The 18,161-nt window shown below is 44.7% G+C and overlaps 2 protein-coding genes across 10 annotated transcripts in view; one reads left to right on the plus strand and one right to left on the minus strand.

Annotated features, from left to right (window-relative positions):
* The window catches only part of FNBP1L (formin binding protein 1 like), a 125,699-nt gene extending 109,725 nt beyond the window's left edge, over nucleotides 1-15,974 (plus strand). For 2 of the 5 annotated variants that reach the window (XM_021920948.2, XM_021920951.2), the window contains 2 exons: nucleotides 2,679-2,741; nucleotides 14,101-15,972. In XM_021920948.2, the coding sequence (XP_021776640.2) occupies nucleotides 2,679-2,741; nucleotides 14,101-14,159 (122 nt within the window). In that variant the 3' untranslated portion in view covers nucleotides 14,160-15,972. Of the gene's footprint in view, nucleotides 1-2,678; nucleotides 2,742-14,100 lie in introns of all 5 variants that reach the window. The other 3 variants (XM_021920967.2, XM_009213123.4, XM_021920958.2) reach the window with 2 other exon arrangements.
* Nucleotides 3,618-18,161, minus strand: part of BCAR3 (BCAR3 adaptor protein, NSP family member) — a 143,839-nt gene continuing 129,295 nt past the window's right edge. For 4 of the 5 annotated variants that reach the window (XM_021920931.2, XM_003892216.3, XM_003892217.4 and 1 more), the window contains 5 exons: nucleotides 16,011-16,126; nucleotides 11,707-11,878; nucleotides 7,770-7,881; nucleotides 7,311-7,523; nucleotides 3,618-4,246 (listed from right to left, as the gene is read on the minus strand). In XM_021920931.2, coding sequence (XP_021776623.2) covers nucleotides 4,068-4,246; nucleotides 7,311-7,523; nucleotides 7,770-7,881; nucleotides 11,707-11,878; nucleotides 16,011-16,126 — 792 coding nt within the window. In that variant the 3' untranslated portion in view covers nucleotides 3,618-4,067. The remainder of the gene's footprint in view (nucleotides 4,247-7,310; nucleotides 7,524-7,769; nucleotides 7,882-11,706; nucleotides 11,879-16,010; nucleotides 16,127-18,161) is intronic. The other variant, XM_017944818.3, reaches the window with a different exon arrangement.

The following is an 18,161-nucleotide window of genomic DNA, read 5'->3' on the forward strand; positions in this document are numbered from 1 at the left end:
TCTGTTCATGTCCATTGCCCACTTTTTAATGTAGTTATTTTCTTGCTGATTTAAGTTCCTTACAGATTCTGGATATTAGTCCTTGGTCAGATGTGTAGTGTGCAAATATTTGCTCCCATTCTGTAGGTTGTCTGTTTAATCTGTTGATAGTTTCTTTTGCTATGCAGAAGCTCTTTGGTTTAGTTGGGTCTCAGTTGTCAACTTTTGTTCTTGTTGCATTTGCTTTAGAGGATGTAGTCATAAATTCTTTGCCTAGGCCAATATTTAGAAGAGTATTTTCTAGGTTTTCTTCTAGGCTTTTTATAGCTTGAGGTCTTTCAGTTAAGTCTTTAATTCATCTTAATTTTTGTGTATCATGAGAAGTAGGTGTCCAGCTTCATTCTTCTGCATATGGTTAGTTTTCCCAGCACTATTTATTGAATAGGGTATACTTTCTCTATTATTTATTTTGTCAACTTTGTTGAAGATCAATTGGTTGTAGGTGTGCAGCAGCTTTATTTCAGGGGTCCTTACTCTGTTCCATTGGTCTATTGTGTCTATTTTTGTACCAGTACCATGCTGGTTTGGTTACTGTAGCCTTGTGGTATAGTTTGAAGTCAGGTAATGTGATACCTTCCACTTTATTCTTTTTGCTTTGTTCCGTATGAATTTTAGAATGATTTTTTCTAATTTTGTCAAAAGTGACATTTGTAATTTGATAGGAATAGTGTTGAATCTATATATTGCTTTGGGCAATATTGACATTTTAATGATATTCATTCTTCCAGTGCATGAACACTGATTGATTTTCCATTTGTTTGTGTCACCTATGATTTCTTTCAGCAGTATTTCAGCAGTCCTAGTTTTGGTTTTTTGTTTTTTTGTGTTTTTTTTTTGGTGACTATTGTAAATGAGATTATATTCTTGATTTGGTTCTCAGCTTGAATGTTACTGGTATATAAAAATGCTGCTGATTGTTGTACATTGATTTTGCATCTTGAGACTTTGCTTAAGTCATTTATGAGGTCTGGGAGTCTTTTGTTGGAATCGTTAGGGTTTTCTAGGTACAGAATCATCATCAACACAGAGAAAATAGGACTTCCCTTTTTCCTACTTGGGTGCCTTTTATTTCTTTCTCTTGCCTGACTGCTCTGGCTAGGACTTCCTTAATTTTCAGTTTTAAAATATAATGCCACATTTTCCTCCCAAAGTTATTGTAATATTTTTACACTCCTACAAGCATTGTATAAGGGTTATTCGTGTTCCATATCCTGGACAGCACTTAGGAGTCAGACTTCAATTTTTGTCAGTTAAAGGATATAAAAGAGCATTTCATTGTAGGTTTCAATTGTTGCCCTGATTATTGATGTTGTGCATCTTCATGTTTACTATGTTTCCCCTTCTTGTAAAAACCCTGTTTTTATCCTTTTTGTTTTCGGCGGGGGTGGGGGGGGGGCGTCAATTGTCTTTTTATATTTATTCATGGAAGTTCTTTATGTATTAAGGATGCTAATTGTGTTAGTTATCTCTTACTGTGTAACATAGCTGGCTGATTTTGGCTCAGGGTTTCTCATGAGGTCGCAGTCCAACTGCTGGCTGAGGTTGTAGTCACCTCAAGGCTTTGACTGGGGCTGGAGAGTCCACTTCCAAGATTATCCTTGCTGGCTGTTGGCCAGAGGCTACAGTTCCTTGCCATGAGGACCTCTCCATAGGGATACTCACAAGGTGGCATCTTGCTTTCCCCAGAGTGAGTGATCCAAGACTCAAGACAGAAGCTACAGTCTTCTCATAACCTATCTCAGATGCAACATACCATTACTTCTGCCCTGTGTGCTTGGTTGCACAAAGCCTGGTATAATGTGGGAAGGGACAACACAGAGTGTGAGCACCAGGAGGCAGAGAACACTGGGGGCCATCTTGGAGGCTGCCTACCATACTAATCTGTTGTCCATTTTATGTGTTGCCAATATTTCTGATTTTTCAGGTTCTCTGTGTTGTCTTTTGAATGAAAGTTCTTTTTAATGCAGATTGTTATTTTATAATTAATGCTTTTTCTAACTTAAATACTTGATTCAAAGTAAAATATATTTTATTATACAAGTATTACGATTTTGCCTTTCACATGTAGGTTCTTAACTCATCCAAATTTTATTTTTGTGTATGACAAGAGGTAAGAGACCATTTTCCCCCTTTCATTTGCTTAACCAATTGTTCAAGAATTAAAGTCATCCTTTCCCTTGCTGATCAACAGTATCACTCTGTCATGTTAAATTTCTGATGATACCTTAATTACTGTAGCTGAATTATGAGCTTTCATATCTGGTAGGCACCACCAACCGGTGACCACTGTAAATAAATTTCTTGGTTTTGGATTTTGTAATTTTTACTCCAGACCTGTATGAGGACAGGCGTGTGGTTGCAGATCCTCACTGAAGATTATAGTCATTATAATTATTTTCTTCCTGGAGCTGTATGTGAAGACAGTCATGTTTCCTGGCAACCTCCCTTTGCTGGCAGATGAATGTTTTCTATTCCATTAACAGGGACCCTTTAAGGAGTCCTGCTTAATGGAGGCATTTTAAGTTCCCCCAAGACAGACACTCTCATTCATTGAGCTGACGTTACTCTTTGCCTCTAGGTCTGTCCCGGCTCCTAAGTTCTCATAAGGAGTTGATTCAAATTTGCTGTACCTTTTTCAGGTGCAGCGGGGGGAGAAGTTTGTTCCTTGGGGATTTCTATCAAGGTTGATCATACACTAAAAGGTATGTTTATTAAAATGTATTCAGGATTTAGTTATGGGTGAGAGGGCTAAGAGCATCTGAACCACCATATTGCCGGAAGTAGAAATGTGCTTTGGTATGTTTCAACAAAAAATAACATATTATGGCACCTTTAAAAAAAATGTGGCACATTTTTAAAAACCATCACAGGGCGATAGTTAAGTTACAGTGTAACTTCTGTCACCAATAAATCATAGTTTTTAAAGGCTATTTAACATCGTGGAGAAATTTTCACAGCCAGTTTAAGACAAATATAAAAGTTGGTATGGTCCTAATACTATGTAAAAGAGAAGGAAAAACAGATTATTAAATGTTTGACAGTTGGTGGCAGAGTGACAGGATATGTTAAAGTCTTACATTCCAAATTCTGTACAATAGGGAAAGTTGAGAGGGATATTGATAAACTAGAAAGAAAGTAGAAAGTATCCCCCTTGCTTAATGAGAAACCTAGAAAGCCAACCTAGGAAACACATTGTTGTACTTATCAGCTAGAGGAAAAGGTAACAGTTGATTACTCTGAAATATGTGAAGAGATGTTCTGTTCATAACATCTGGGTGCCCAGTTTGTACAGGCTGCTATGCTGCACATGGAATTCAATGAGGTAAACTTGGCCTAACTACACCTGCTAGCAAGTACCACAGCTTGAGTCTGAACCCAGGTCCTGTGCAGCTGTTTCTACCTTGTGTCACTATCACTCTGTCTCCTAATCCAGGAATATTAAACTTTTCATACCACTTTCATTCATTTTGGTTTACCATCAGGATATGGTACCTAGGGAAGAGCATGCCTGAGGTGGCTAAGAGGTAGAATTACTGTACCAAGATGAATTGTTTAATATGAAAGAGACTGGATACAACTGTTTCACAAAAAGATATATTTTCATTCATGAGTATTTACATTTTTCGTATTTGTTTAAAGAATATCATATAACTGATACCTTCTGAAATGGTTCAGGCTTTTAAACTCTTCTATTTACACTTATCTGACATGGAATTAAAACTAAAATGGTCAAATACCATGATAATAGAAAGCAACCAGCCAACATAGCTAGGTCTGCTCTTAAATTTGCTGATCAACATTAGCAGTAGTTATCTTAATAATAAATTATTCATTTAAAAATCAGTAGTAATTTTAGACAATTCATAAATAAGTGTGCTCTGTGCAATTTACACGTTTAATATCCTGTGGATACTAAAAGCTTGTATATTGTCAGATTTGCACATTATTACTTTATCAAATAGTAAGCTTTCCCAAAGATGAAGCTGGGGAAACTTGAAAAGACATTCTAAAGGTTCTCTGGAGAGTTATCAAAGCTCTGCCTGCTTTACAGGAGGAGGTTCCAATTTGCGTGAGAGGGCAGTTAAAATCTGGTTGAATTTCTCGTATCTCTCTGCCTGATTGACTTGTGCGCCTTTGCTGCCCCATAGCAATCGCATTTGAAATTCAGTCTTGCAGATTTCATTCATTTCTTCATCTGGTTGAAAACCTAATCAAAACAAAACAAACAGAAAGTTACTTCAGTTCTGTCTAAGTAGACTGAAAGCTTGCTTAAAGTAGAATCAAAATGAACTACTTCTCTCTCTCAGAACTTTAAAAAATGTCCCCAAAGAAAAATAAAGGATCTATTCTGTATAAGGGAGAGCAGAGTCCCACCCTGCAGAACATGAGCACCTTCAGAGAAGAAATAACAGGTCAACTCATTAAAAACAATAGCGTGAAACTGGTTTGTACAGACCACCGTGGGAAGTAGTGCTGTGGGAAGGAGGGTTCATGGTACCTAGGAGTTTGTTACTTGTTTTTACCAACTTTACGGATGTACGGTTTACATGTCATATGATTCACCTATTTTTCGCTGTGCAGTTTGATTTATGACGGTAAGTCTATATAAACCATCACTACCAGTCTTAGAACACTTACATCACCTTAGTACTTCTTCGCTGTCAATTCCTGTTCCTACTGCAGACCTCAGTCAACCACTGATCTGCTTTCTGTTGCTACTGTTTTGCCTTTTCTAGGAATTTGGGATAAATGGAATCATCCACTATGGACTTTTTAATGTGTGACTTCTTTCACTTAGCATGATGTTTCTGAGATTATTCCATATGTTGCATGTGAATAATTCATTTTTACTGATCAGTATTCAGTTTTATGGACATGCCATATTTTGTTTATCCATTCACCAATGGATGACATTTGGATTGTTTCCGTTTTCTGGCTGCTATGAGTAACTGATTGTGAACATTTGTGTACAAATCTTGTGTGGACATGTGTTTTCATTTCTCTAGGAAAGGAATTACTGGGTCATATGGTAAGTATATGTTACCTTTTTTTTTTTTTTTTTTTTTTTGAGACAGAGTTTTGTTGCCCAGGCTGAAGTGCAATGGCATGATCTCAGCTCACTGCAACCTCTGCCTCCCGGGTTCAAATGATTCTCCTGCCTCTCAGCCTCCCGAATAGCTGGGATTACAGGAATGCTCCACCATGCCCGGCTAATTTTGTATTTTTAGTAGAGACAGGGTTTCTCCATGTTGGTCAGGCTGGTCTTGAACTCCCGACCTCAGGTTATCTGGCCACCTTGGCCTCCCAAAGTGCTGGGAATACAGGCGTGAGCCACCGTGCCCGGCCCCCAGATGGTGACTTCTATTCATTCAGTTAATATGCTTTGAGCCCCTCCCCATTCACCTGGTCTGGTCTATGCTGATGAGCAGACCTCTGCCTTGCCTGGGTTCACTGTCACTTACAGCAATGGGAACTTGCTATGTAAATCTACATTAGGATCAACTGAAAAATTCCATCAGTGACCTTTAAAGTGATTTAGAGCTGTAGAACAGCTTATGGCACACTTTTCTAAAAACACAGCCTGATGTACTGGCTTATGCAACATCCATGGTAATGTATTCATTGGCTTTGTCTAAGTAGGCACTCCGATATTTGTTGACTTGTTTTTATTGTTTGAGTAACATACAGCCAATCCTGGAGAACTTTTTGAGGAAGAAAATGAAACAGGTACGTGATACTTATAACCACAGCAGACGGTGCAAACGACTGAGTCCCACATTCTGGTTCTGAGGCAGCTCCCTTTTAGAATTAAATGAATGGAGTCTCCTGCCCCCACGTAGTTCTTAACCTTGTGACTCAAACTATGGGTCCTTGAAGAATTTTTGAAAATTATATAGTAATGGAAAATAGTCATCCCCGATGACTGCCTTGGCAAAGCCCTCCTTGCTGAATGGTCTTTCTGCCATCACACCTTCAGCCCTCCAGCCTTCCTCCACACAGACACCAGAGTAATTTACTTTAAAACAGAAATCTGACCATGTTGCACCCTCCCATGGTTAAACCCTTCACGGGCTGTTCTTCAGCCATGGTCTATGTGGAAGGCCCTTCCCAGCTGCACCTCCCTCGGTAGCCTAGTTGGCCATTCCTTAGGTCATACCTTGTGCAAATCTAAACCCAGGTACTTGTGGATCCCAGTTTTCACCAAGCTCTCTCAGTGGCTTTGCTTGGGTTGTGCCGTCTGAGTGGAATTCCCAGCCTGCTTGCTGGTAACTACTTTTGTCCTTCAACAATCAATGCAGTGTCTTCTGGGAAGCTGTCACCAGGTGCTTCCTCTTTCCTAGCATCTCTGACCAAATCAGTCCCTTCCCCTAAGTGCTCCCACAGTACACACTGCACTTATCGCTGCATGCTGAGATACCTGCTTACATTCCTCAGGACCTCCAGTTAGCGTGGTGCCGCGCACATGCCGCATCTGTGATAAATGCCGGCCGGGCTGACTGAGGAGGCTGCTTTCTGTCACCATAGCACTTATAAGAAAGATACGTTTACACATTGTAGAAGCGCCCCACACTTTCCAGGATGTGTCTGATGATAAGAGCAGGGGAGCTCACTTCACAGGAATGCAGATAAATGAGGTCTGAATAAAACTCCACCTCCTCATCTTGGCACATCACCTTTTCTAATCTCACCTATTAGAGGTACTATTAATAAGTGGTAGGCAAGTTGGCCAATTCTTGCTCTGTTGCCCAGCACCCAGGCTGGAGTGCGGTGGTGCAATCTCGGCTCACTGCAACCTCCACCTCCTGGGTTCAAGTGATTCTCCTGCCTCAGCCTCCTGGGTAGCTAGGATTACAGGCATGCACCACCACGCCCAGCTAATTTTTGTATTTCTAGTAGAGACAGGGTTTCATCATTTGGGCCAAGCTGGTCGTGAACTCCTGACTTCAAGTGATCCACCTGCCTCAGCCTCCCAGAGTACTGGGATTACAGGCGTGAACCACCGCGCCCGGCCCCGATTCTTTCTTGACCCCTTCTCTCTGTTTATTCTATACCATTGAACAAAAGGAACACTTCAAGAAGAAAGGAGAAAAGGGCACTTGAGTCATTCTGGAATTAAGAGGAAGTAATAACCAGCCATATAGGAAATGGAAGTCCATTCTTTAATCCTTCCTCTTTAGTCTTTTTCTAAGTGAAGTCAGCCATGCTCTTCCATTCCTTCATTTCAATTACTATACAGTGTTAGAGAAAAGCTTACAAAAACCACCTCTCACCTGCCAGGATCCTCTCAGCATTCATCCGGTAGCTGTCCGTGGCCTCGGCCATCAATCGTGCTGTTGCCAAATGGTTCAGCATGATTTCACAGCTCTGGTCATTTTTTTCCCACATGTCGGTTCCTTCAAAAGTGACAGCCTGGCGCTCCATTAAGGTCACAAGGGGCATCAGCAGTGGGACTGATACATTATTTGGGGGAACACATGTGGACTCTGAAGAATAAGGAGTAGAGTTTTCCATATCAGATGTTTTCCAAAGTTAAGCACAGAATGAGGTGACTCAGCCCTTGTCTTGTTATAGCAACTGCAGCCTTCTACCAGCAATGCTGTCATCTGATAAAAGCCCTGATGAGCCATCCACAGTGCTGCAGATAACTCAGGGCCTCATAACATGCCCTGTGTACTTGTACTCCACTCCCCAGCAGGGTAGCCCCATGCTTGCTTTGCCCACGTGCTCACCTCTGCCTTCATGCAGGATTTTGCTGAAGGGCTTCAGCTGTTTCTCATAGAGAATGGCAGTTTGGGTGTACTGGTGCCGCAGAGTAGTCCACGTCTTTTCTAACCTTGTGATCTGGAAGAAAGGTAGTGTTCTGGGAAACGTTCTTTTTAAAATTACCTTTTTGTGGCTGGGCATGGTGGCTCATGCCTGTAATCCCAGCACTTTGGGAGGCTGAGGCGAGTGGATCACTTGAGGTCAGGAGTTCAAGACCAGTCTGGCCAACATGGTGAAACCCTGTCTCTACTCAAAACACAAAAATTAGCTGGGCATGGTGGCGTGTACCTGTATTCCCAGCTACTCGGGAGGTTGAGGCGGGAGAATCGCTTGAACCCGGGAGGCGAAGGTTGCAATGAGCCAAGATCGTGCCACTGCACTCCACCCTAGGTGACAGAGTGAGACCCCGTCTCAAAAAAATAAATAAAATAAAATTACCTTTTTGCTTAAATTTTGGAACAGGTGATAAGATACACATGGTAAAAATGTCAAAGTGGCTGAAAGCAGGGTAGAGAGGAAAAGTAATCCCCCATCCTCCCCATCTGCATTGCTGTTAGCCCATCCCAGAGATGAAAACTCTCCAACTGCCTGTGCGTGTGTGCTTCACATACACCTGGCCTGCTGGCCAGTCCACTGTCAAAATTCAAGGCAGTATTGGATGAAAGGAAATAAACACGATGCAAAATAAAGCACCTGAATGAAAAATTGTAACTCTTGCTATAATAGAAATCAGCATTATCAGGAAAATATGGCAGAATTGATAAGTTGCTTATTTTAAATATGGATCCTAGAAAATTCCATTGTACCTGAAGAATTCTGAAAGCTCTTGAAATAAAACTGGAATTGACCTCCCCAAAATTCCTGTCTATATGCACACCCCTTTTAAAAAGAAATACATGCATATTATACTACATAAACCATACCTATTCCTTGCCTCAAAAGCATTCAGTATAAGTACATACAGAACAGCCTTATTTTGTTAAATTTCTGCATAATAGTCCACTGTATGGATAGCTATAGTTTAACTAGTCTCTTAAAGAGTTTTATGACTTTTTTTTCTTTGAGACAGGGTCTCACTCTGTTGCCCAGGCTGGGGTGCAGTGATGCGATCACAGCTCACTGTAGCCTCAACCTCCCAGGCCCAGTGATCCTCCCACCTCAGCCTCCTGAGTAGCTGGGACAACAGGCATGAGACAGCACGCCTGCTACTCATTTCTTTTCTTCTGCAGGTAACTCAGGGCCTAATTTTCCTCTGGAACAATTTAGTCAGCAGCAGCATATTACCACTGACTCTGACTGTCCTGAGATAAATGGTCCCCAAGTCATACCCTAAAACCAGCAAGGCTGTGTTAAGTTTTCTACATGAAACAAGGCCAGGGCATTAGTATTTAGGGAATAAGAGCCAACTTTGTGTCAAATATTTGAAGAATTTCATTTAATCTTCACAATGCCCTTTAAGACAGGTATTTTGGCTTCGTTTTACAGATCAGAAAACAGAAGCGATTAGGTAACTGCCCAAGGCTTCCCAGCCGGTATATGGTAGAGCTGAGACTCATTTACTTGGCCTTGAAGAGCTCCTGTATCCAAAAGGAAGGCGAGTAGGCTCAGCACCAGCAGATGTGCTGTGAAGAAAAGGCTGTGGCTGACCTTCCTCCTGCTGCCCACCATGCTGCCCTTCCTTCTGTAGACCCCTGCTCCCTACCCACTCCCTGAGGCATTGCCTTTCTGAAAGAAGCCTCTGGGTCTGGGCTAGGCCCGTCTCCTGGACGTACTCTCTTGACACTAGAAGCTGAGAAGAGAAGGTGGCACATGTGGCTATTGTGTAAGGGCTGGGTTGGATGGTAACATGCAAAGTAATGTGACTCTTTTTTGGGCTTTCCCTGGGTATGCCACTTCCTCCTAGGCCATTGAATGCTCCGGAGGACTGTGTCCTGTCACTGCTGATGTGCTCCAGAAGAGAAAGGCTGACACTGTTAAAAGGCAGGGAGCCACCTACAAAGCATGGTAATGTGGTTGGGGACAAGTCCCTAACCGCTGAGTTTGATGTCATGGATGACAACCATGTGATCCCACAAAACATCCCCTTTACCAGTCTCAGGGGAAGCTCTGGGCTGGAAGGCTTTACCCACAGCCTGGCCTGTTGGCTCTGCTGTCAAAATTCTAGGCAGTTTTAGATGACAGGAAATAAACATAATGCACATTAAAATACCTGAATGAAAAAATGATAACCCCTGTTATAGTAGAAATAGGTATATCATGAAAATCTGGCAGAACTTATGGACTGCTTATTTCAAATACCAATCCTACAAAATTCCAGGCTACCTGAAGAATTTTGAAAGCTTCTGAAATATAATTAGAATTGACCCCCCAAAAATTCCCGAAGAAGGCACTAAGTTGTTCAACCTTTTATTTTTAAGGTGACCTTGCTTTAATGCAAGTAAATTCTATTCCTGCCATGATCTGACTTGCGGGACATGTGATTGTGGCTGTTTCCCAGTGGCAATGATGGAATTTCAATGAGCACCTGGCAGGATTTCGGATATAGCCTGTGGCTATGAAACAGCCAAGCCGAGTGACCAGCGGTTTTGGTGTTACTAGAAGGTTTTGCTGGCTGGATTGTAAACTCATACTCAAGTCCTCCAAGCGCCCAGGGCTTGGGAGAACAGAAGTGGGAGTGCCGATCCTAAGCGATAAAGATGGCAGCATGACTTTCCTCTATGAGGCCTGCTTGATTTCAGATACCGATATTCATGTTTGACACTCATCCTAAAAAACCCCTGGCACAGCAGATAAATTCAAATGCCCAATTTCAGAAATGGTAATTAGGGAGTTCTATGGCAGATGGACCAGGAATGTGAACTTTTTAATAGGACAGTCTGTTTTAGGTGACCTGAACTAAACTATTCTAAGGATTCTCTGATAGAAGCTCTGCCAGTGTCTCATTTCCCAAGGATTATACTAAACTGCCCACACACCTGGCGACCCAGATGGAGGCAGTCTCTTTCTTATACGACACACTTTAGCCAGATGTCTCATCCTAATTGGTTCTCCATGAATCACTACTGTTCATGAGGATAACACTTGCCACTGTACATCAAAGAGAAAGCATGGACTGTCAGCAATTATCTACTACTTTAAAAATAGACCCCAGAGACTGGGTGTGGTGGCTCACGCCTGTAATCCCAGCACTTTGGGAGGCTGAGGTGGGTGGATCACCTGAGGTCAGGAGTTTGAGACCAGCCTGGCCAACATAGCAAAACCCTCTCTCTACTAAACATACAAAAATTAGCGACATATGGTAGCCCATGCCTGTTATCCCAGCTACTCAGGAGGCTGAGGCAGGAGAATCACTTGAACCCGGGAGACAGAGGTTGCAATGAGCCAAGATCACACCATTGCACTGCAGCCTGGACAATAGAGTGAGACTCCATTTCAAAAAAAAAAAAATAGACCCCAGTCCAGGCACAGTGGCTCATGCCTGTAATTCCAGCACTTTGGGAGGCTGAGGCGGGCAGATCATTTGAAGTCAGGTGTTCGAGGCCAACTTGGTGAAACCCTGTCCCTACTAAAAATACAAAAATTAGCTGGGTGTGGTGGTGCATACCTATAGTCCCAGCTACTTGAGGCTGAGGCATGAGAATCACTTAAGCCTGGGAGGCGGAGGTTGCAGTGAGCTGAGATAGAGCCACTGCACTCTAGCCTAGGTGGCAGAGTGAGATTCTGTCTCAAAAAAGAAAAAAAAAAAAAGACCCCAAACACTTAGGACACTGTCCCATAAATGAAGCAGCTTTCACTAAGATTCAATTTACTTTTGAGATTGACTAAAATAGTCTGATTTGCCAAACATGGCATGCAGATCTCTTTACAGAACATTAAGTACACATAAAGTAATCAGAAATTTACCTGTGGCATTTCCAGGGCTTTCATGAGAGCTGAGAAGGAATAGAGGTCCCCCATGGAATCCTTCAGTTCCACTGCCACCTGGATGATCTTACTCAGAGTGGCTGCTCGGTCCTCCAAAGTGCCCGTGCAGCCCAGAATGTACACTGCAATGCCGATGGCCATCGTGCTGTGTCTGAAAGCGAGGAGATCAGTGGTCAGGTTCAGGACCCATGAGACTAGGAGAAAACCAAACCAAATCAGCCAAGAGCAGGGCTGTTTTTGTGCCATTTGCTGCTATTGCTCTAAAATGTGCTGGCAGCACAGTTTAGATGGCCAATCTCAACAGAGAACGCCCCTTAGCAGGCTGACTGTGGAGGGCCAAACTAGGCCACAGAGGGTACACTTTCAGTCAGAAAGCAAGATGTCCCCAGACAGGGCCATGTTCAACCCTGGACCTGGGGGCACAAAGAGGGAGCTCCTGAGGCAAAGCTGTTCAAAAGTTGCACGTGGCTGCTAGTACCCTGTACCATGAGAGGTCCGTGGAGACAGCAGGTCCCCCAACACGCTCTGAGAATCTCTCCTCAGGGAAGCCCAGGGCCACCTCCACTGGGCCCCCTGGACTTGGGGATGGAAGGGACAGGAAAATGAGAGGACATTCTTGATCCAGGATAATAACATGGCTATCAGAACAAAGGCAGGAAAGAGGAGGTAAGAATGGTGTTATCCAGCCCCACTCCAGAGGCCAGGAAGTGAACGGGGAGGAGGGTAAAGATTGATGGGCTGGAATGTGCCTGTAAGGCCAGACCCTAATAAAATCAAAATCTCATTTTCCCCAACAATCCTCCCTTTTCTCATCCTAAACTACACAGGTCAACCTCAGAGACCCAAAACAGGAAGCAGGGTGATCTTTCCTCCGCATGACAACAGGACTAATATGAACGGGGTCAGTCCGCTGCAAAAGCATAGACTGTGACCCCCTTTCCTTCCCACTGTAAATCAGGACCCAGGAGTTAACTGCTTTAGACCAGAATTGCCTCAGTTTCTTCCAGGCTGTGGTACAAGTGCTGGAGGCAAAGCCCCAGTGTATAGCTAGAGTTACTAAAATACCGCATGCATTTGAACTGCAGGGCCACTCTGTCCTGAATGTTCAGAGCTTGGGATGTTACTCCACGCTGTGCTCTCTGTGTGTCCAGGTGTGTTGGTTTGTCTCTTGCTGTCCTTGAGCAAAGGGCAGCAGGGATTCACTGAGTGCTTAGCATCACTGAGTTCTCTAATGTTTGTTGAATAGGTAATGAGCTCTGCCTCCAAGTGTGTTTGCACACATATGCATGTATGGGGCTCACTTGCAGTGTAAGCTTAGGCTGGTACCTAACTGCTCCACCCCTCAGGTTCTTCATCTGTAAAATGGGAGCAAGGGTTGTGAGAAAGAGAGACTGTGTATGGGAGTGAAAATAATTTAAGTGAGCCAGGTCTCAGGCCTGTAATCCCAGCACTTTGGGAGGCCAAGGCAGGCAGAATGCTTGAGCCCAGGAGTCCGAGACCAGCCTTGGCAACATGGGTGAAACCCCATCTCTACTAAAAATACAAAAATTAGCCAGGCGTGGTGGCACATGCCTGTAGTTGCAGCTACTCGAGTGGCTGAGGAATGAGAATGGCTTGAACCCAGGAGGCGGAGGTTGTAGTGAGCAGAGATCGGGCCACGGCACTCCCGCCTAGGTAACTAGAGAGACTATCTCGAAACAAAAAGAATAATAACTAAAGTGCCTGGCACTGGCAGGCGCCTAATAAATAGCAGTTGTTACTAGCGCTGTCTCTGTGCATGTCTCTCTCTCTGTATCTTGGTCCATTTTGCCTCTTTGTCTCCATCTCTTTCCTCTTTTCTCCATTTATCTCCTTTTCCTGATTTGTCTTTCTCAATTAATGGATCCAAACATAGACCTAAAATATATTTTTATTATTTGTTTTTTTCCGAGACGGGGTTTTGCTCTGTTGCCCAGGCTGGAGTGCAGTGGTGTGATCACGGCTCACTGCAGCCTTGACCTCCCTAGCTCAAGGGATCCTCCTGCCTCAGCCTCTCAAGTAGCTGGGACCACAGGCATATGCCACCATGCCCAGCTAATTTTCGTGTTTTCTGTAGAAACAGGGTTTTGCCATGTTGCCTGGCTGGTCTCGAATTCCTGGGCTCAAGTGATCTACCTCCCTTGGCCTCCCAAAGTGCTGGGATTATAGGCATGAGTCACCATGCCCAGCTGTTATCTGATACATTTTTGGAAGAGTGTTGTTATCCATTTGCAAAATATTAACATTGACAGAACATTTTAGATGTTGCTTTTAACTATAAACTCACTTCCCATGCTGCATTCCATTGATTCTTTATTCAGTGTTTTCTCCCCCTATGTTTTAATGGCCCTCTAGTGTTACGTCCATGGTTAACTGAATGGTTATATCCATTCACTCAACCAACATTTGCCTGACACCTCCTGGATACACCGACTGTGGGAAAAACAACTCGGGCTGGCAAATCTGCAGCAAAAGCTCCTGTGGTTGGCAAGAGGAGGCATTCAGATGTCACATGAAGGACACTTCCAGAGCAGTATGCCTGGAATGGGTGAGGTGGTAAATTAAAAATAAAGGGTGGTTTTGTATTTGATTCTCAAATGCAAGAAGGTGATGTCATGTGACACATCAGGACCTCTATAACCTTGGCCTTTATTTAATAAACACATTGTAATTAATAAAACTACTCCCCAGGCTCTTAAAAGAAGATCCCACAGGTCACAAGAAAGAAACTAAGAAGCAAGACCCCAGGCAAGAGGCAGTCAGGAGAAAAGAGAAATAAAGTGGAAAGTCAGAAAACAGCCAAGAGAGAAGCCCCAAACAAACCTGTCGCCCTCAGCCTGTCCCAGCACCCTGACTGATACCAAGAAAACAGCGCTCAGATTCATGAGGCCTGGAAGCTGGGGGGTTTCAGGCTGAAATCTCTCATGGAAGAAACGGCAAAGTGTGGTGGCACAGCTCCCCTCTGCTGATAGAACGGAAGCTAGCGGAGCTGGGAGGCCAGGCCCCTGGGGCAGGAGGGAAAAAGGGGACACCCGGAGAGAGGCTGGAACCTAGAAAAGTCTCATTAGGAAGAGCAGGGAAATTCAGAAGTGGGATCTAGAATTCCCCAAAGGCCTAAGCAATGGGCATTCCCGAACAAAGTCCGCACGGCCCCACTTCTTCACCTCCGTCCTCCCACACGGCTGCAATTCAGCGTTCTCGGTAGTTTCTATGGGATGTACCACGGCTGCGCGACCAAAACAGCAGCAGCATGGGAGTCATCTTATCTGCTGTACAGCCGAGGAAACTCCAACGCAGTGACATCCACCCCCCCAGAGGTGGCTCTTTACCCTGAGAACAGTAAATTCTAACTAAAAAAAGTCATCCTTCAATCATCAGTCACATTGCAGGTGCCCGAGAGTGACGTGTGGCTGGTGGCTACTGTAATGGTCAGTGCAGGACGTGTCTGTTACCACAGAAAGCTGTCTGGACAGCACTGTGATCTGGAACTTCATGGAAAGCCATGGGCAGTCAGTCATGGCAACTAGGACATGGGCTGGACAGACAGAAAACTTAACAAGACAGTCCTGCCCAAATCAACTTTAAAAAAATGTGTCAAAAAGGCCAGCTTTTGTGGTAATACGGATATCTAGTCTAGTGCTTTTCTTAAAAACATACCTCATTGTTGGTGTCTTTCTAATTCCTAAACACTCCATTTCAATGGACACCCAGGGCCCTGGCTTTTCATGAGAAGAGGGGAGGGATGCCTCAGAGGCCCCGGGCCAGTGCCGTCATCCCCGACCTCTGACCCTATTTGTCCACCCCTCAAAGAAAACACTGTCTAGACTCTGCTCTTCCCAGCCTTTCCCACAAACTCCTCCTAATTCCTCAAGCAATCTTAACTCCCAAAGACACAAAGGCGCAGCTTGCTGGGCAGGAGACTCCACCGTGCTGGGGCCCCAGCTCTGCCCCAGGCTGCAGGATCTGTGACTCCTGCTCACACAGGCCAATTGAGTCACTGGCTTCGGGCCATCTGTTCTCTCCATCCACGCCTCTAGGAGCAGGGACAGGAACACATTCTTTGTTCCTGAGTTGTGCTGTCTCTGTGTGCAACCCCAGGATTCTCAGGCTCAGGCTCTGGGAAGAGTCGCTGTAGGCCATGCGCCCTGAAGCGCTGTTACCCCAGGGCTAGGCTGGTGCTGAGCCTGTCCCTGTTCTAAAACCTGCTGCTCTGATGCCTGCAAGGAGCTGGGAGGGTCGGAAGTGCAGAGGACAGCACTGCTCACCTTTCAATTATGTCCAGGCGCAGCTGGTGTCCGTGAGGCAAGGTAATGAGTTCCAGGCCTGAGCTCACCCCCATGTTCCTCCTCATCTCTTCAGAGACTTCAAGTATCCTAGCAACCTGTCAAGAGCCAAAGGGGAAATACACTGGATCAGGAAGTGGGCTTGCCTGATCACGAATTCCGCATATGAGAGGAAACACACTGTACTAGGATGGCGTGGACACACTTTATGTGTTGCATTTCTTTATAAGCAACCACTGAGACTGCTGTTCTTATATGATGTTTAGGGTGTTTTAATACACATAGTAGAGTATAAAACTTAGGGGGAAAAGAAAGACTGGTGGGAGATGCCGACACCACTCTGCAGATCCACAGATTTGTTAAGTGTTTCTGCCCAGCCAGAGAACAGTTTAGTTCTCTAAGCTTTTGTCTGACACAGGCCGGATCCTGCTGTGACGTTTTGCTGCCAACAGCAGGGCTGCATGTGTTCGGAGCCGACCGATCCCCTGCAGTGGAAAAGCGGAATCTCATCCAAGAGCCTCTCTGCTGTGGGCTTTGCCATTCATGTTCTCACTTAACAGCCACAGCTGGCTGCTATTACCCTTAATTACGCTTCTCCTGGGCTCAGTAAATGCTCTATACGTCTGGAAACTATTAAAAATGTGTACCGTGATTGGAAACCTGAGATCCCAAACACACTTCTTTCTCCTGAGAGGCTTTTCTTAAAATCTTTGTCCCAGACAGCTCTCAACCCATCGCCATTCTAGTATGTCATCTCAGTTTATTAGAATCAGGTATTAGTTATTACAATGTCACGAAGAAGAGTTACAACTGAGCCAGTGTGTCTCTAAAATGGGGCCAACAGGCCAGGCACGGTGGCTTGTGCCTGTAATCCCAGTGCTTCGGGAGGCCGAGGTGGGGGGATTGCTTGAGGACAGGAGTTTGAGACCAGCTGAGCAACATAGCGAGACCCCATCTTTACAAAAAATTAAGAATTAGCCAGGCATGGTGGTGTGCGCCTGCAGTCCTAGCTACTTGGGACACTAAGACAGGAGGATCACTTAGCACAGGAGTTTGAGGTTACAGTCAGCTATGATCATGCCACTGCACTTCAGCCTGGGTGACAGAGCAAGACACTGTCTAAAAACAAAAGAAAAATTACATGGCGGCTAATGATACCTCACAGCATAAGGATGTACTAAGAGTGGAACTAACAGCTGCAACAACAAGTCTAGCCACCTGAACACACGGCAGGCATAGGACGGCTCCTCTCCTTGATCTGGTACACCTGTCCTCAACCTTAATTACCCCAGGCTATCGAAACACATCTGGACGTTTAGGTGGTATTACTAACCCTGCCCTATAACTTCTGTGGCTGAACTACTGTCAACCCTGAGGGGATGACCCTGTGGATGAGCTCTCCAGTGGTAGACACCAGGACAGGATGCGGAATTCCTACTGTGCTCCTACCTGTGCTCTCTGGGCCTCAGTTTCCCCTTTTCTAACATAACTGCTAAGTTCACCTTTCTCAAGGACTCTGCAAAGGATTCAGATAACTTTAGAACTCCCAAAAGCTACCTGAAAATACAAGTTGTGAATCATCAGCCATGTGGAAAGGGGAAGAATTCTGGCCAGATCTTGGGAAACCGATTTACACCTTGACCTTGGCAAGGCAGCCCAGACGCATGCCATGCGCACTTCCTCGCTTATTTAGACAGCTGCCCTCTGTTAGACGTCCCAAACGCTGTACTTCTGAGGGGTGTCTTCCACGCTCTGGGTGGCGAGACTGAAAGGCCTGTGATTGATTCAGTTTTGCTCTAGAAAACCTGGCAGACAGGCGGCGGCCCCTGCTCTCCAGCCTGTGTTTCTTCAGCATATATATGCCGTGCCTGGGTCACTTCCCTGTAGCCACACCTGCTTGCCTGAGGGCCGAGGGGATCCCAAGCTCATACCGCAGGGCCTGGATTATGTTCCCTGACAAATGCCCAAGGTTGTGCAGCTCACAGACACAAAGGAAGGAAAACCACATCTAGAGCATTTACTGTGAGCCGACTCCACAGGGCAGGGTAGCAGAAGCACCCCCGACGAGGCCTCCCTCTGCCCTCCAAATCTTAGCTGGTCTACTCTGCTCCACCTCTGGACTCCACCCATTGC

This window comes from Papio anubis, chromosome 1 (genome assembly GCF_008728515.1).
Source record: "Papio anubis isolate 15944 chromosome 1, Panubis1.0, whole genome shotgun sequence".
Classification (NCBI taxonomy): Eukaryota; Metazoa; Chordata; class Mammalia; order Primates; family Cercopithecidae; genus Papio; species Papio anubis.